The following is an 18,364-nucleotide window of genomic DNA, read 5'->3' on the forward strand; positions in this document are numbered from 1 at the left end:
TTCCCCCAAAGCAATTACTCCCTAATGAATTTGCCCATCATAGAATCACAAAGTTTCCCAGTTGCAACCTCTCCCTGAAAGGGAATTCTCTCCATATGCTCAACAAGTAGGCATTTCTTTCTATATTTCTACTCATTCGGAAATTTTTCCTGACATGAAGATAAACTTTACTCCTTTTCAAGTTATACCCATTACTTGAGATTTTATTGTCTGGGGCCTAAGAGAACAAATCTGATCCCTCCTCCATATAATAGCTCTTCAGATACTTAATGACAACTATCATAGCTTAGGAGGTAAATTGTCTAGTTAATATTCAGCAACTAATACCAGCCTATCCAACTTTGGTGTGTTTCTATTAAGTCGGTTGGGATGGTCTAAAGCAGAAGAGGATATAAGGCTGAGAAGTGATTGCAAAGCAGACTGTTGGGTCTTGTAAGTGCTAGGTGAGTGGCTGAAAATATTGAGGATTAGCATGAAATTGACCAACCTGTTAACCAATCATCAAACAACTTGACAAATGTAATCTCTGTTGCATGGGACTTCTCCATTTCTGGACCAAAGCAATAGCATTAACTTGCCTTTTCAAAAGAATTTTAATTTTTATTGTGAATGTTAACATATCAGGAGTCTCAAATCTAAAGGACAAAGAGATTAACCAGATTGGGGAAATATAAAGATCAGAAGATCCTTCTGCAACAATTATTGACAGCAAAGCAGTTAAAAAAATATTGCTTGAAAAACATGGATTTACTCAAGATGGAATGATACAAGAATAGCAATGAGATTTGCTCAAAAGACATCTTTTTTACACAAAGCAAAGGACATGGTCATCTGATACAATCAGTGCTCGCAGACCACAGTCGGGGGCCATCGCCAGTTCAGCTCAGGACGCTTTCCTTCATGTTGAGAACCTGAAGTAAGGATTCCAGCATCTTGAAGACAAGAAAAGGAAGACAGGAAGAGAGCAGTGTTTAATGAACATTATTGTCAATCATAAAGTCAAATTCTGGGAATCTACTAGCAAGAAATAGATACTGGGTATCTATCTGTCACCTCAACTAAAAGATAAATCCTTTTTCTTCATAGGATCCTAGGTAAAAGATGTTGTGATGCAATGGAAAGAACTCTAGATTTGGAGCCAGAGGTCCTGGATTCAAATCCTGACTCTGCTGCTTTCTACTTTTGTGACCTGGGGCAAGTAGCTCATTTCCCAAGGCCTCAGATTCCTTGTATGTAAAATGAAGGGCTTCAACTGGATGGTCTCTAATCAAAGAAACCCAAGAGATCACGTGGTTCATCCCTATTTTACACACGAGGAATCCCAGACCTACAGGGGACAAACGACTGGCCCCAAGTCACACAAGTAGAGTACGTGAACTCTCAGCAGAAGGCGGAGGTAGAATTCGAATGCAGGTCTTCTTACTTCAAATCTAGGGTCATTTTCACCATGCCGTACTACCTAGCCAGAAGGACAGAATTCTTTGACTTCTTATTGAGGACCACAGTGGCTAAGACAACTGGGAACAAGAACTCACTTGGGTTTTTATGTTTTGGTTGTAGCTGGCTAAGATTAACTATACTGAAGAAAGGATGGGTAGTTATAATGGGAAAATACTACCTTGTTTCTAAAGAATACTTCATCCATTTAGATGAAAAAGCACCTGCCAGCCATGCCTGCATTACTCTTCCTAAGATACTCAAGCAATTCAGGCTTCCTGACTGCCAATTAATATGTTAGCAACAAGTAGACAAAGGATGGATATCCCAGGTGATGTTATTATATAATCCATGGCTTGACTGTTTTGCCTAGGGTGACCAAGTCCTGAGTTCAATTCCCATATTGACCAATTAACTTCCTCTCTCTTCCATCACAACTTGTACCGCTAACTCCTGCCGGCCATATTTCAAATATCAGAATCATTCATCTTCACATGTGCGCCACTGGTTATGAAGAGGGACAATTTGAGGGAGAATGGATAGATAGATTAGCAGAAATCCATCACTGTCTCAAAGTGAATGTCCTGTTGATTCCATGTCTGGCCTAAGAAAAAGAGAACCATACTATTCATGAACACCACATAGAGAGAGGGTTGTCAAAGCCAAAGGCCTCTGAATCAGACCTCTTTTTGAAAAAAAAAAAGTTATTGTTGGGTGTGATGCTGTGAAAAAAAAAGGACTGGTTTTGATGGCAGAACATCTGAATTCAAATCCCAGCTTGGCTGTGTGACCTTGAGTCACCTCTGGATTCTCTCATGTACAGAATGAGAAAGTTGACTGAAATAATCTCCAAGGTTTCTTTTGGCTCTGGATCTCTGACCCTGAGTGGGAGGAATCCACAGGTTCTCAGAGGGGGATGATTATTAAAAGTGAGTATGCTTTCGGGGGAAGTGAGGGAGGGAGAGAGAATATATGGAACTCAAAATTTTAAAAAAGAATGATAAAGTTGTCTTTACAGGTACTGGGGAGAAAAAAATATTATGACAAAAAATATTTTTCAATTAGATTTCTGTGAAAAAAAAAAGTGAGTATGTTCTCAATTGAGAGAATTGATTCTACTTTTTACAAGGGGATGACCAGGTCACTCAATATGCATGTGAATGATTCTAGGCTGCTTTTGAGTTTTCTAGTCATCAGAACTATTCTGGTTTCAAACACCTCAAACAGAAATAAATGGAAATCACTCAGTGAGTCAATCTGCCGGGGCATGTGACAAATGTGAATCTACAGAACTCAGTTCTCTTCCTCTCCATTCTTTCCCCAGGAGTACTGCCCAGACTCTTCTACCCATGGCCTCCAGAGGCCAAAGCTCAAGGTATTTCTCTGAGGACCCACTTAGACACGATGGGAAGCTCAGATTATCTTGGATTACAAAGAAGGCCCCAGAACAAAGTTGGACTCAGTGACACATTCCTGAGACCACTAAAAAGCAGTTCCAAAACCCTGGATGGAGTGTATAAATTGAAACCAAAGCACCCAGGTTCAAATCTTGGCTCTGCCACTTCATATCTTTGGAACCCAGGGAAAAGTGCTTCATGTTCTTGGGCCTCAGTTTCTTCATCTGTAAAAGGAGAGGATTGGGTCAGACAGACTCTGAGGTTCCTTTTAGCCTTAAATTGATCAGCTGTGACAAGTGGAAGGCTGGCAGGAAAGTAAAGATTACTGAAATATTGACTTGGCAGAGGCCTATTAAGGCCCCTGAGCCTTGTTCTCTATGACACGTTCATTGTTTTATAGTCTGGGGGCACAATGTAGGCAGCTCTTTTTCCCAGAGCTGAGGAAATATGTATGTAATCAAAAACAAGAAGAGAGAGTCCAAATTATGGACTGCAGCTCAGGGACAGCCAGCACCAAGGCATGTTGTGATAGAAGGGAGAACATTTTCCTTTGATGCAAAAATAAAGATCATTTTTCATCTGAAGCTCTTCATTTCTTGAATATGTCTGAGCAGATCTATTGGAAAACGACACTTAACTTTAGAAATGCTCAGTGACTTTGTAGCCTCTTTATACCATCATCTGGGATCACCAATATACCTTTTTGGGAGGGTGACCAGATCTATGATTCCATTGTTGAAAAGAACTATGATAGTGGAAATTCTCTCAACCAATGAGATAAACAACTGGCCTATAATGACCTTTAAGAATAGAGAGCTGCCTGAAGGAGTAACTTGCCCAAGATCACAAACTAATATGTGTCAGAGACCAAACTTGGACACATGTCTTCTTGACCCCAGCTCTATCCACCATGACACAGCTGACTCTTACAGGGAGGCCTGTGGGTCAGGGTATGCCCTCTCTTGAATAGGGAAACTTTATATGTAACCAGTTTGGCAGGTACACTGGTCATAATAGGTGGAAAATGATCATGACAAAGGAAATGACAATGTTACCTTAACTAAGCACTAAAATATAGAGAAAATCCCCTTTAAGAAAAAATTTAAAAGATTTGGTACTTATATATCCAGGAACAAGTATATGGCATATGGTAGAATAAAGGGAATGAGCTTCTCAAACTTTTTTTTATGCTTTCTTCTTCCTGCTTTAATAGGAAATAGAAATGATGAAGTTTGCCTATAAATCCCACACACTAGTTCTTGAGTGTTTTTTGTGAAAATTTGATATCCAAATGAGCGTTGTCTCCGTTAAGATTTTGAACTCAGGTCCTCCTGACTCCAGAACCATCACTCTATCCATGGTGCTGACCCGAAGAGGTCACATGACTAATCTGCTAATGCTGCCATTGCTGAAAGCACTTCTGGAATTTTTCTTTTAGAATTGACTTCATAACCAGTGACATACTCTTTGGAATGGCTTTGGTGCAGGCAAATATTCGCCCTTTGAGGACAGTTTTGACTTCAGGGAAATGACCAAAAAACGATTTAGATCTAAGTCTGGTGCATAAGTTCTGCGATCGAGCTGGGGAATATTGCAATTATAAAGTCAGTACTTTTCTTGCTTCCAATGTACTCCTCTGGTTTAATTTGTGGCGTTGTTACATGTTCTAATTTGCCTCATACTTCTCTGTGTATGTTTCTCATCTCTTCTACCAGATTCTCAAGGGAGTTCTGAGAGCGGGCATTTCCACAATACTGTGAGCACCAGCAGCAGCCCAGAAATGATGACTGGTAGAACAGAAGCTCCCTGAGCGTAGGTCCTGTTTCATATTTGTCTTTGTCTTCCTAGTGCTTAGCACGCAGAGACATTGGTTGAATTTGAACATTTGAATTGAATAAGAGTACAACCTCTCAAGGGTGACGTTTGCAGGAGACAATAATCACTTGAAAGTGGAAGGGCTGATAAGCTTATGAGTCTCATTACTTTATAAAGATACCTTGTGGTTAGTTCTAAATCCGTTGGAAATCTCTTTTTCACTTTAATGGATAAGTCCACAGGAATGGTTCTGTCCATTGTTAGTTCACATCCATCCACAATCAGAAAAATAGAAGATAATGTCTGGATTGAAGTTTCTGTTATGAGCTTAATGTTTTTTGTCCTCATTAGAGACTGTGATTACATCAAAATATTGGATTATTCCAGATGACAATGGAAAAATCTCATTTGTGCTAATTCATTTATTCCTAAAGTAGTGGTGGGGTTTTAAAAATTATATTATTTTTGATGAATCCCTCAGATTACAAATTTAAAGCTGTGATCTAGTCTAACCTCCTCATTCTACAAAAGAGAAAATTAGGGCCCAGGATCATGGCAACCATGGCATATAATGCATGGGGATTCAACTAGTAAAGCTTGTACCTGGGACCCTGAGTTGTCTTTTTTTTTCTTTGTTTGTTCTTTCCTGACTTTAGGGAATGAATATTTATCCCAAGATGAACATATCTTGGCTTAGAGGATTTGAGTTTGGGAGGTCCAGAGGTTCTGGATCCCATTGGTTCAAAGCTGAAAGAGATTTATTCCAGTGCTCTTGGAAAGAGTGGCCCCTAGAGGATTGTCCCCAGAAAACATGCACCAGTTGTTTGAACAGTGCAGGGCCAAGGTGAAACATCAAATATCTTCTTAGCAATTCTAACTGCTTTGTATATTATATGAGGTTTAAGCATTAGCTTCCCAGAAGATTATGAATAGTTACAAGTTAAATAACTGTTTTGAGTCATTCTCTCAATGCCTTCAGTGAGTCTTATGATGTTCAGTATTTATTTTGTGTGTAGGAATAATTACTGTGTGAGAATAACTGTCCCATAATTGATTCATATTGAATACCTTTGTCCTCCCCTTTCTGGAAAAATCTTAGGCAAATTTATTCCTGTGGTTGAGGAAGGGAGCTGAAAAGTGTGAGAAAAGGGAACATAAGGCCCCCCAGGAGTGAACCCAGTGTGGTGCAGTATAGGAAGTCGACATGGCATCCCAAATCCTGTGAACCAGCAGTGGTTCACACTCTTCCTCAATCTTAATATAGCACCCAATGGAAAAAAAATCCCAACCCCCCTCTACTTCCTTCCCACCCACCTCGCCTCCCTACCAATCACACACAAGCCTACTTCATGTCTTCACCTTCACATTTTCTACTCACATCGTTAGTGCTGTCATCACTGCCTAAGTCCCCAGCGGGCTGACGGTAGCCCAGGACACTGTGCTGAAGAAGCTGACTGCTTCTGCTACCCTTCCCTTCTAACAGGGGCAGTAAATTCTTCTCCACTTTTTCCCACTGCAGGTATTCACTGAGTGACTTGGAACTCTCAGGTACCACAGGTGAAAATAGCATCTTGTCTCCTCCTTCATAAGCATATGGGAAATCTCCAGCACTCTTTTTTCCCATTAAGTGTCCTAAGAAGAGAAAAATTAGAGAACCAACCACTTAGCCGAAAGATAGTGGGGAAATGAGAAAGAAAAGAAACGGGATTGTTTGGGGCCATTCTCTGTCAAATGGAAAATAAAACCAATGTTTAAATACGCTGAGATGCATCTTTATTGACTGTTCCCTCCCAAGGCTCCCTGCCAAAATATGGGAGGCATTGTGGGAAAAAGATCAGGCAAAGCATTAGGATACCTGGGTTCTGATCATGGTCTTAAAACTGGTTCATCTCTTCAAAGCTGAAGGGGACCTCAGAGTTCAACTATAATTCTCTCATCTTACAAATGAGGAAACTGAAACCTGTTTAAATGACTTGCCCATGGTCACATAGAGAGTAGAACCAGGTCCTCTGCCTCCAAACCCCATCTTCTTTCAATTATACCACATTGCCTCTGAGGGTCCTTCATGTATCTGTGAGACCCTAGACCAGTCATCTCTAGGCCTCAATTTCTTTATTTGCATGACACAATCCCCAAGATCCCTTCTGACTATAGAATTCTCCAATGTTATAATGAGTTCTATTCCCAACTAAGAATACCATTGTCTGAAGGTTTTCCCTAGCTGTTTTTTTAATTACTGCTGAGATTAAGTCTCAAAGCTTTTCTTTGAGATGAAAAGGAAAAGTTGTGTTTCCATTATCCAAATTGTTACAGGAATTTTTTCATTTAAAGTGTGCTGAAACTTTAGCTGAAAGTGAATTTGGAAAATTTCACCCACAAATAGCAACTTTAAAGAAAGTAACAATGAGAAGGGACCCCCTCCCCAAAAACACTTTGGCCACAGCTTTCCTCCTGCAGAGCAGCAGAGTTTACTCTTGACACACTCTGTTTAAGGCCCAGCCTCAACCCAAGTGCACACCTGCTTGAGAGGTAAGCTCCCATGAAGTGGGCAATTCACTGAATGGATGGAAATTTACCAGGCGTGAGGACTGAGATTTGTTGCAGATCAAACAGTCTCAAACTGGGTTATTGAATTCAAGACTCAGATTTTCAATTTTTGATATTCTTATTGGTATCTTTTATTCCTCTAACACCTTTATTTCTATATAAATCCATGCCTCCTCCCTTACCCAGAAAGCCAGCCCCTTGTAAAAAATAAAAATAAAAAGAGTCAGCTAGATGACAGCTGGATAGAGCTCACTGAGCCTGGATTCAGGAAGACTTGAGTTCAAATCTAGCCTCAAATGCTTATTAGCTGTGTGTTCTTGGGTAAGTCACTTAATCCCTATCTGCCTCAACTTGATCAATTATAAAATGTTGACAAATGATAAAATGAGTAAAATGGCACCTACCTTCCAGGAATAGTATATGGATAAAATGGGGGAATTTTTGTAAGAACTTTAGCACAGCCCCTAATAAATGCTTGAAAAAATGCAAAAAGCAATTCATAAAAACCAACCATCACAAAACCCAACACATCAACCAAGCTTGACAGTACATGTTAGGCTCTACACCTATAATCACCCCCCCATTCCCAGTTCTGCAAAAAAGGAAGAGTGCATTTTGTCATCTCACCTTTAAGAACAAGCTTGGGAGTCAGCAGGACCAGAGTTCAAATCCTGCCTCAGAAACTTAACACAAAAACTAGCTGTGTGACCTTGGGCAAGTCATTTAACCTCAAATTGCCCTCCAAAAAGCCAAAAAAAAAAAAAAAGAACAAGCTTGGGTCAATATAATTATACCATGTTCAGTCTCATTTTCAAGCTTCAGACTGCTGATAGACTGAGCCACTACACGTGTTTGCATTAAGTCATTTCCTTTCCTAAATGGACTTGCTGAAGCTCTTGATATGCAGGAATGGGCTCCACAAGCACAGCCAGGCTGGTAATATTTAGAAACATAATACGCTTCTGATTTCAGACTCACAAGTGAAGAGCTCTTTGTGATGTCAGTTTTGAATTGCTTCAGGGTCAACCTCACTTAAGCAGACAACACTACCAGGACTGAGTGTTTGCTAGGTCATTCTCCACCACAAGTTGAAAAACCCTTCTACCCTTGTGATTCGACCACTCCTGGCTAAAGACACTGACCTCTTTTACAGAGAAATGTCTACTACTTCCACATGATCATCGAATAAAATTCCAGTAAGTTCATAAAGAAAAAATGGCAGAAATTGCAGTGTCTGGGAAAGGATAATGACTGTTCCCGACTTTCTGCAATACTCCAGGGGAGACAACATCTGCACATGGCACCTACATAGGAGACATAATTTGTCATATGATGATGGAGTCTGTGGAATATCAACCTCCAAGGCAAGGTTTAGTCCTTCCCTAAGTAGTTCCTGGCACACAGATTTCTAGCGTAACTAAACAAACTGTAAGTTGTCTAGTGCCTAGAAATAAGTTTGTAGAATAATAACTCTAGATCTGAAAGGGATATTAGAAGTCACTTATTCCAAGCCCTTAATTTATAGATGAGAAAACTGAAGTCCAGAAGAGAATTTAATTTATTCAGGTTACATAGGTAGTAAATGGTAAAACCAAGATTTGGGACATAATGGATAGAATGCTGGGCCTGAAGTCAGGAAGACTCATCTTCCCGAGTTCAAATCTGGTCTGACACTTTTTTAGCTGTGTCAGTGTGGGCCAGTCATTTAAGCCTGTTTGCCTCAGCCTTCTCATCTGTAAAATGAGCTGGAGAAGGAAACAGAAAACAACTCCATTATCTTTGCCAAGAAAACCCCAAATGAGATCACAAAGAGTTGGACATGACTGAGCAGCAACAGCAACAATGAACCAGGATGCGAACTTGGATCCAACAGTTCCAAATCCAAATCAACATGTTTTAAGGAAAAGAACATTGACCTGAGTCAGAATTCCACACAATGGGTGTTGTGATGAGCTGGATGAACTTGGGCTCCACCTTGTGAAACCTCAAGCTTCCTCATGCATAAAATGAAAGTTCTGGACTAGGAAAGCTCTTTAAGGTGTCTTCATTTTGATATTGTTAAGATATCCATAATAGGGATTAATCCACACGACTTTTCACAAACCAGAGTACCATTTAGCTTTATGCAGAACTGAGAAGATGGGGCCACCAAGAATTCAAAGCTGTATGAGAGCTTCCAGCTCTTGGGGTGGATAGGTGGGGCTTCCAATAATTTTTTTTACTATTTTTGATTTTCATAGTCCAATGCCATCCAGGGAGGCTGAAACACAAGAATCTTTACCTGCCTGGCATCAGAAAGAAGGGAGGTACATTTTGTCATCTCTTCTTGAAGAACAAGCTTGGTCAACATAAGTGTAGTGTTTACAAGAAAGACTTCATAACAGTGAAAGCTAAAAGAGCCTGAAATGCGTTAGAGGAAACTTGGAATATCTTATCTTCTCTAAAGATCTTTAAAAATAAGAGATTTTCTTTAGTCTGAATTGTTTTTGCAAACATTCCCAAGAGTGTAATAGATTGAATGGTTTTAGTGATGAAAATAACAATTGCTATCAACAATAAAGATAGGTAATGTCACATAGGAGATAAAGAGTAAGCATCAGAACTGGAAAGACCTGGGTTTATGACTTATTTCTGACATGGTTAGGTTTTCTGATGCTGGGCAAGTTGCTTCTTCTCAATGCCCCAAGCAAGTCTCTAGGACAATAAGTTGTAGAAAAGTCATAAATCTTCATTGCTAAAGGAAATTTTCTTACTGGTTGGTTCTCTATATCAATAAAAGAAATATAAAAGAAAAAGAAAAATAACAAGTTGAGATGGCTTTATTGTGCTTTTTTGTTCAATATGAATTGTATTATAATTCACTGACAAATCTGAAAATCCAGTTTAAAAGTAAATAACAGCTCATATTTATTTAGTGCCTTAAGATCCACAAAGAACCCTTTTAAAAAATGATTTTTATTTATTTGTTTATTACATGTTAAGTTTTTAACTGTTTCCCTCCCATACCCAACACTGCCCACCGTTTGAGAAGGCCCTTATTTGACATAGCTAGATAGATAGATATATAAACCATATTATGCATACCCTTTGTAGTTGATTTGAATATTCATAATACTCAGACTAGCTTAGTCATTCACAAATATTTTTGAAGAATATTGCTGTTATTGTATACAACATTCTCTTGGTTCTGCTCATTTCACTCTTCATTATTTCATGCAAGTCTTTACATGTTTTCCTAAAATCAACCAACTCATCATCTGTTAGAGCATAGTACCATCCATCACAATTATGTACGACAACTTTTTCAACCATTCCCCAATTGTTGGTCATTCTCTCAACTTCCAGTTCTTTGCAATCACAAAGAGAATTGCTATAAATAATTTAGAACATACAGGTTCTTCTTTTTTTCCCTGATCACCTTTGGAAACAGACCTATTAGTGGTATTGCTAAATCAAAGGATATATACAGTTATATAATTCTCTCCAAAATGGCTGGATCAGTTCATGGTACCTCCAACAGTGTATTAATGTCCCAATTTTTCCATATCCCTTCCAACAGATGTCATTTCCCCCTTCTATCATTTTAGCCAATCTGACAGGTGTGAAGTATCTCAAAGTTGTTTCAATTTCAATCTCTCTATCCATAATGATTTAGAGCATTTTTGTCTTATGTCTATATATAGTCTTGATTTCTTTAACCAAAAACTGCCTGTTCACATTCTTTTACTATTTATCAATTGGGAAATGACTCACATCCTTATAAATTCTTCTCCTATCCATAAGTCTGATAGTTTACAACTCATATCATCATAGTTCCTGATGGGTATGCACAAATACTTATATCCCTTCTGGATTTTTCCCCAGCTTTGTTTACATTATATGGTATATAATAAATCCTTCTTAAATACAATACACTGTGGTTTCTTATTTTTGTGCCTTTGGGTTTCATTACTGTCAAAAAAATCCAATTGTCTCCACAGTATCAATAACATAAGCTTTGTTTCTCCTCCAAAAACCATTTATTAGATGATTCTACTTTATACAAATAAAGAATTCAGCATTAGAAAAGAAACTATTTCCAACAAAGCTTTAGTTTGCCATCTTCACTTTGCATAACAGAAAGATGTCAGTGCAGGCTAGTTGCTAAGACCAAGAGCCTCAAGAATAGTAGTGCTACATAGACCACTGGCTCTGCTTCTGAATCAGCCATCATTGCCATCATCAGGGGGAGTAATCCCACTGCAGAAGAGACTCACCATATTTACCAACTGCCTTCCACCCATGGGGCAGGCAAACCAGCTTAGCTAGACAAAGCAGCAACTCACCTGTAGAAGAGACAAGAAGTGGCATGTGCCAAGCTAATCCAGTTACTGCCACTATCTTGATCATCACTTCCCTTCCAACTAAGGTAGAGGCAGTGCAGAACCCTGAGCTCAGGAGCCCTGTGAATAGCAATCACTTCCCTCTTGCAATACCACCAGCCTTGTCCAACAGCCATCATCCACAAAAGCAACCCTTGGGATGATGTAATGTGGTAACCACCTCTGTAGGTGCTGCAGATCCTGCTTCTTCTGAAGTCACAACTACTGGGGGTGGGGGAGGAATCATTCAGATATCCTTGGAACCATCAAATGGTTCAATATCAGAAACGAATATGGTTTTGTTAGTGGAAATAGCATCAAGATGATGCATGACCACCTGCTTTGCCACTGTACCCCAAGGATCATGGAACCTTTTCTGTTGGACTTGCAGTTGAAACCTAGAGGTATGGTCTTTCTCTTAGGACATAAGCTCCTTAAAAGCAGGGGCTGTCTTTGCTTCTCTCTTTGTATTCCTAGTTCTTTGTACATAGGAAGCAGAACCTAATAGATATTTTTTCATTCACTGTCTGGGTGAAATGGAGGACTTGTTAGAGGACAAACATTCTTGCAATCAACAACTTGATAGGGACCATCATCCAGTGCCAGGGCTAGGGACAAGCCTGACCTGCAGAATCTATGCTACCAGCCTATGTCACTGATAAAAACAGTACCATAACAAAAATCTGTTGGGTTCTTTGGAAACAAGTCTTTCTGGACTGAGTCCAAGGCTTCTTTGTCCCATGACAGAGTCTATCAACGAGGAGCATCAGAAGGAATCTCTGGTGTATTTCTCCAATTTCAGGCTCAGATGTACATTTTTCAATTCAGAAGCAAAACATTTCTATAAATATAAAGCCAAATGAAGCCATATTATGTTTTCAATCTGGAAACTTGTTCTCCATTAACAGTTTAAAGATTGCTCTATCATGCTTCTTTCAGATTGAAGTAGTAATTCACTTACAAATCTGCAAATAAGTGCTGACAACTTCCTCCTGGACACCAATATATAGCTACAGTTTGATGCAATTAAAACTAAATTATGAAGGAGGATGTAGCATTTGCTCGTTGTATCTGGGGGCCTAAATTTAAAACCTTACCACCATTCTCATTCCTCATTCGTGTCCTCAGATATTCAGCATAGGCCTGGTCTACACAAACCATGCTTTCTTGCACCTCACTGTTAGATTAGAAACGTATTTCTCCTCTCCTAGGTTTACTCTCAATCTCCTTTGTCTATATATGGTGTGTGTATGTGTGTGTATGTACACACACACACACACACACACACACACCAGGAAAGGAAAAACAAAGAAGTCTTTAGCACCAAATATAACAGCCTTCAGTGATGCCCTTGAGATGGGCATTTTAAAGAGTTCCTCCATGGGAAAGCCCAAGAAAGCCTTTTTGCTATTATTTTAAAGACTCTAGGGATGGATTTAAAGGAATCTTAGTCTTTTGAGTCCCCAGGAATGAATCTTTACAAGCTCAAATAAGCCTTGAACTGTAGGTCTGACACAGAAGTAAATGAATTAGGAAGTTGGCATTCCCTGTAGCTGTGGATTAACTCCATTCTCAGCAACTGGTCATAGAATCATGTGAAACCTTAGAATGTCATCCTTGGAGGATCAAGTAGACTTCTACTTAACACCTCTAGTGACAGAGGACACAGTACCCCTGGAGAAAGACCATTCTATTTTGTTTGGCAGCTTAAATGATAAAAAAATTTTTCCTTATATCCATCCAAAGCTGACTCTTGTACTTTCTACCAATTAGTATCATTTTTGTCCTCTTAAGGGCCACACAGAACAAATCTAATATGTAGAATTTCAGCACTGGTTCACCCAGTCAGAACCTCTTATTTTACAGATGAGGAAATTGAGTCCCAACAAGGGAAAGTGACAGCCCAAGGTCACAAAGTTGTTATGTAGCACAAGTGACTCGATCCCAGGTCTTCTAATTCTAAGTCCGATGCATTCTTCAACTATAATAATAATAGTAACAACAACCATAATAGTAGTAGGCATTTACACACATAATACTTCAAGGCTCGAAAAGTGCTTAAATTCCTTATTGCCTCCAGGATCAGATATACAATTTATGGTTTGCCTTTTAAAGCCCTCTATAACCTAGGTCAGGGGTGGGGAACCTGTGACCTCAAGAACCACATGTGGCCTTCTAGGTCCTCAAGTGGAGGAATCATGCTGGATTCAGTTAAAAGTCAGCACTTGAGAACCTAAAGGGCCACATGTGGCCTTGAGGCCAAAGGTTCCCCACTCCTGACTTAGGGCATTCCTAGTCTTCTAATACTTTATTATCCTCCAAATACCCCAGGAAAATGTATACAAAGTATTTCATAAACCATAAAATTCTATGTAAATACCAACTGCTGTTATTATAATGCTCATCTCTATTCTTTGGAAAAGAGGCATTATAAGCATCGCTCCCTTTTGGGGGTGTTTCCATCCATTCTCTGGGATCCCATGCCAATGGCATCGATGTTCCTCAAATATAACACTTCCAGTTCTTGGATCAGTGTTTTCACTGGCTCTTCTCCCCTCCCTCCCATTACATCCCGTACATATCTTACTTGTACCTAGTTGTTTGAGTGTTGTGGCCCCCATTAGACTGTGATCTCTTTGGAAACAGAGATTGGTTTTTGATTTTTTGTGTATCCCCAGAAGTTAGCATGGTGCCTGGCATATAGTAGGTGTTTAATAAATGATACCTGGCTAAATGACATATGGTATTTCCTGTGGTCCTCACAACAACTCCATGAGGTAGTTACGATTATTATTTTTACTTTATGTGTGGAGAAACTAAGGCTGAGAAGTTAAGTGACTTGTTCAGAGTCATGCAATTATTATTTATCATTGAAAAGTGCATTGTGTTTGGAACTAGAAGACCTGGGATAAAGTCACCTGTACTATTTATTAGTTGTGTGACCTTGAACTGTCACTTTCCCTTTTGGGGCCTCAGTTTCCTCGTCTGTAAAATGAGAGGCTCTGAGTCACAATAGTGTCTGAGGCAAGATTAAAGTCTCCCTGACTCCAGGTCCAGCACTCTAGTCATCACACTACCCAGCTGCCTCGTTCCTCTATCGTGCTGACTCTTGTGCTTTCTCCTGTACCTGAGGACTCAAAAGTTATTTGAAGAAAGCTCTAATTTCCTTCCCTCTCTATAAATGTTTCCTTCTCTAGGCTTCACAAATCCTCCCTGGTTTCTGAATGGAGTGGAATGGGTGGAAACACCATTCCCAAAGGAGACTGAGGCTTATAATGCTTTTCCATGGAATAGAGACATATAATAGCAGTGGTTGATATTTACATAGTATTTTAAGGTTGACAATGCCCTTTGTATACATTATACCCTTTTGATCATCACTACAATCCATTGAAGGAGTAGCTACAGGAATGTTATATGATGTAGTAGAAAGCCCACTGATTCAAGAGTCAAAACCTGAATTCATAGCCTACCTACTTCACAGGGACTTTGGGAAGGCACAACTTTGTACAACTGTAAAGTACTGCTCAAAGGTGACCTGTTAATCATATTGTCCAGAGGCAGTGTAACGGAAAGGGTCAACCTTAAGAAGACGTGGGTGAAATCCTACCTCTGACACACATACCTGCTGTAGCTACAGCACTAACCATTCAGTGTTCCCAAGCAACTCGAAAACTTCTAAGCTTTTCCCAGGAGTTCTCTGGACTGACAAAGTCACAAGTTTACCAAAAATGTTTGCACTCCCAAGTCCCCAAATCACTATAGTCTTGCTGTGGAGATGGAATTTTATAGCAAAAGGACAACATCTACCCAGACAAATGCAAAAAATGTATACTCCAAGAAATATAAGCCTTACACTTACACCAGCTGGTGACAAAACTTTTTCAAGAACTCCCTTCCTTCTCTACTACCCCCATCTCTCCCTCCTCTAGATCCCCGCTCTCGAACACCGCCATCATCATAGTGCATCCTTATCATCTCACACTTGGTCTATTACAAGAGCCCGTTGGTCTCCCCACCACAAGTCTCTCCCCACTCCAGTGCATCCTCAATTCAGCTACCAGAGGGATCTTCCTAAAATGCCTTGGTGCCGCTCAATAAACTCCGCCGACTCCCCCTCACCTGCAGCGATAAAATATAAAATCCTCTAGATTTTAGTTCAAAGTCATCAAACCTGCCCAACTCTCGCCTCCTTTCCAGGCTTCTTACACCTTACATTCCTCTTCCTCTTCTTGCTGCTCCTCAAACAAGACACCCCGACACGACTGGACATTTTCCCATGCATGAAATTCCTCTTTCCTTCTCATCTCTGCCTCTTGGCTACCTTCAAGTCTCAATCAAACTCCTCCGTCCCCAGGAAGCCTTTCTTGATCCTCTTTGGTCCTAACGCCTTCCCTCTGCTGATTATTTCCACTTCATCCTGTATATAGCTTGTTTGTACAGTTATTGCATATTGTCTTCCCCAATAGATTGTGAGTTTCTCGAGAGCAGGTACTTTTACCAGAGCTCAGCAGTGCGTTGCACGTAAGCAGACACTTAAAGTTTGCTGACTGTCCCCGGACCTATCACCACTAAGGTCCCTTGCAGGTCTAAATGTAAGATCTTACTATCCCATTACTCGCTAGAGAGAGCTGGCCTGGAGGCAGGGGGATGATGTTCTTGAACCACCCGCAGCTGGGAAATTTGGTCGCTTTGGTTCAGCCAAATTCTTTGGGAACAGCCCAATAAAACAACAGCATTTCCCATCTTCTCAGTTACTGTTTTGAAGTAGGAAGAAACACAGATGCCTTCAGCCCTGTGGCATTTGAATGGAAGTGTCTGACCTCCCACTTCTTCCCAGCCTGTCTGCTAAGTTTTAAAGAGGTCAGGTTTACAGGTAGAGAAGACTTGGTGGCTGAAGACAACGGGCATGCTACCTTTGAAGAAATTGCTTCTTTCTAGGGGACCCAGGAGACAGTGAAGGTAACATTGGGGGACTGGGACGGAAAATGAGCGAACTTAGTAGACAAAGACCTCAAAGCTTCCTCTCTCGAGGACCCCGCAGACCCCCTCTATCCTCTGGTCCCCCAACGCGGAAAGAGACAAACCCCAGCTTCCCGAGCCCGTTTTCCAGGCAGTAAAGGAGGAAAGAAAAGGAAGCCTCGGATGAACAGAGGGAAAAGGCTTGGAGGGGAGAGAAGAGGGCGACGGCTAGTCAGGAGTCCTCTGAAAGTAGAAGAGGCAGCGGCCCCCTCCCCATTCCAGCTGCCGCTGGACGAGTTCTTTGGCATGGAAAAGATGAACATCTTCCCGAGAAAGAAACTCTGTAAACTGGGGATGGGAGGTGTGGGGGTGGGGTGGGGTGAGGTGGGGTGGAGGAGGGAAAATGGGAAATGTCGCCGAACGGCAACCAGCAAAGAGCCAAACTCAGAAAGAGAGCCACGTAGCAAAGCCCACGGCCCTGGCTGCAGAGCCCTTGGTATCTATTCTTGCTTCCTACCAATGGTTTAACGCACGGCTAAAGAATCGCCTCTCTCCAGGAGCCCAGAGCGAAACTTGAGCCGCCGCCGACTTGGGGGGCTAGGGGCAGGCATGCAGACCCCTTGACAGGCCGAGCCCACCTCTTAAAGTTGTACTGGGTCGGGGCGGGGCGGGGCGGGAGGGGGGTGGGAGGAGTGGAGCATGTGCACCAAAGTCTAGAAGTGGACCGATAAGCGGAGAACCATTTCGGGGGAAGACCCCGAGGGGGCTTTTACTTGATTTCCCCGCTCACGTAGGTGTGGATCTAGGCTCAGAGGCTGGCAGCCCCGAGCGACAGGCAGGTGGTGAGCCGGCGCGGGTAAGTTGTCTCGGAGGGTGGTAGCTTTTTGAGTAGCCACGTGTCGGCTAGGAACCGACTGGAATCCCTGAGAGGCTTGGAGGGACAGTCCGGTGGGGAGGCTATTGAGAATCGGAATGAACAGGGGCAAGTGTCTAAATGGAAGGGTTAGTATGTGTACGCTGGAGAAGTGCATGGATTGGGTCCAAATCCCAGCCTTGGTTGGACAGTGAATGCGGAGTATGAGGGAGAGGACTCAACAGGCAGGCTGAGTAAAACAGCCCTAGGCGTCGAAGCCCCGGAGGAGAAAAAAAGCGGGTGCAGCCCTGGGACACTTACCTACAGCCCAGTGGTTCCCCCTCGGGTATATCTTGGCCATCAGGTTCCCCATGCCACCTGATGGCAAGGGAGCCGCGGTCCCCCAAGGCGCTTCGCAGAGGACCAGGGCCAAAAGGACCAGGGAGATCTCGCAGCCCCGCATGGTAGCGCCGCCGCCTGGTCCCCGGGATAGAGATCTGGAATCTCCTGTTCGCTGCGGTGAGTCCAGGTGGCAAGTTCGAATCCTGTGTTCGGTTGCCACCAGTGGCTGGGGGTAGGGGAAGCGTAGGGTGACCAGAGGAGGAGGAGCTGCTACCACCGCCTCTGCCGCTAGTTGCTGCTGCTGCTAGTAACCCGAATTTATAAGGAAATCCGGGGCGGGGGGAAGTGGAAGGGGGTGCAGTTAAACTACCAACTTCAGCAGACTGACGTCTCCCAATAGAGTAGGCGGAGGCTACCGCTGTCATCTCGGAAAACCACCCTTCCCAGTCTTTGCGTTTCATTACCCACGCCGCACACCCCAGCCTCTTCTCATTATCCCCCCACACTCACTCTCCTCCAGTTTGGGTTTGACCGGGTACTCGGACCCTCCACCTTCATTGCTGTTCACCCCACCCCTCTTCTTGGCCCTTCACAAATTCCTCACTCCCCACCACCCCCAGGGAAAGCTCCCAACAGAGCTATTCTCTATC

At 41.8% G+C, this 18,364-nt stretch overlaps 1 protein-coding gene across 1 annotated transcript; it reads right to left on the reverse strand.

Moving 5' to 3' along the window:
• Positions 1 to 574: 574 nt before the first annotated feature.
• Positions 575 to 18,048, reverse strand: GRP (gastrin releasing peptide). The gene is made up of 3 exons (XM_069101215.1): positions 17,694 to 18,048; positions 6,028 to 6,281; positions 575 to 932 (listed from the first exon to the last, which is right to left on the reverse strand). Exons 1-3 carry the CDS (start codon positions 17,833 to 17,835, stop codon positions 879 to 881), a joined length of 450 nt encoding a protein of 149 aa, XP_068957316.1. The 5' UTR covers positions 17,836 to 18,048; the 3' UTR covers positions 575 to 878.
• Positions 18,049 to 18,364: the final 316 nt, after the last annotated feature.

The sequence above is a fragment of the Petaurus breviceps genome, unplaced genomic scaffold (assembly GCF_028583685.1).
Source record: "Petaurus breviceps papuanus isolate PSGF00001 unplaced genomic scaffold, PetGlider_PUasm1.0 128, whole genome shotgun sequence".
In the NCBI taxonomy this organism is placed as follows: domain Eukaryota; kingdom Metazoa; phylum Chordata; class Mammalia; order Diprotodontia; family Petauridae; genus Petaurus; species Petaurus breviceps.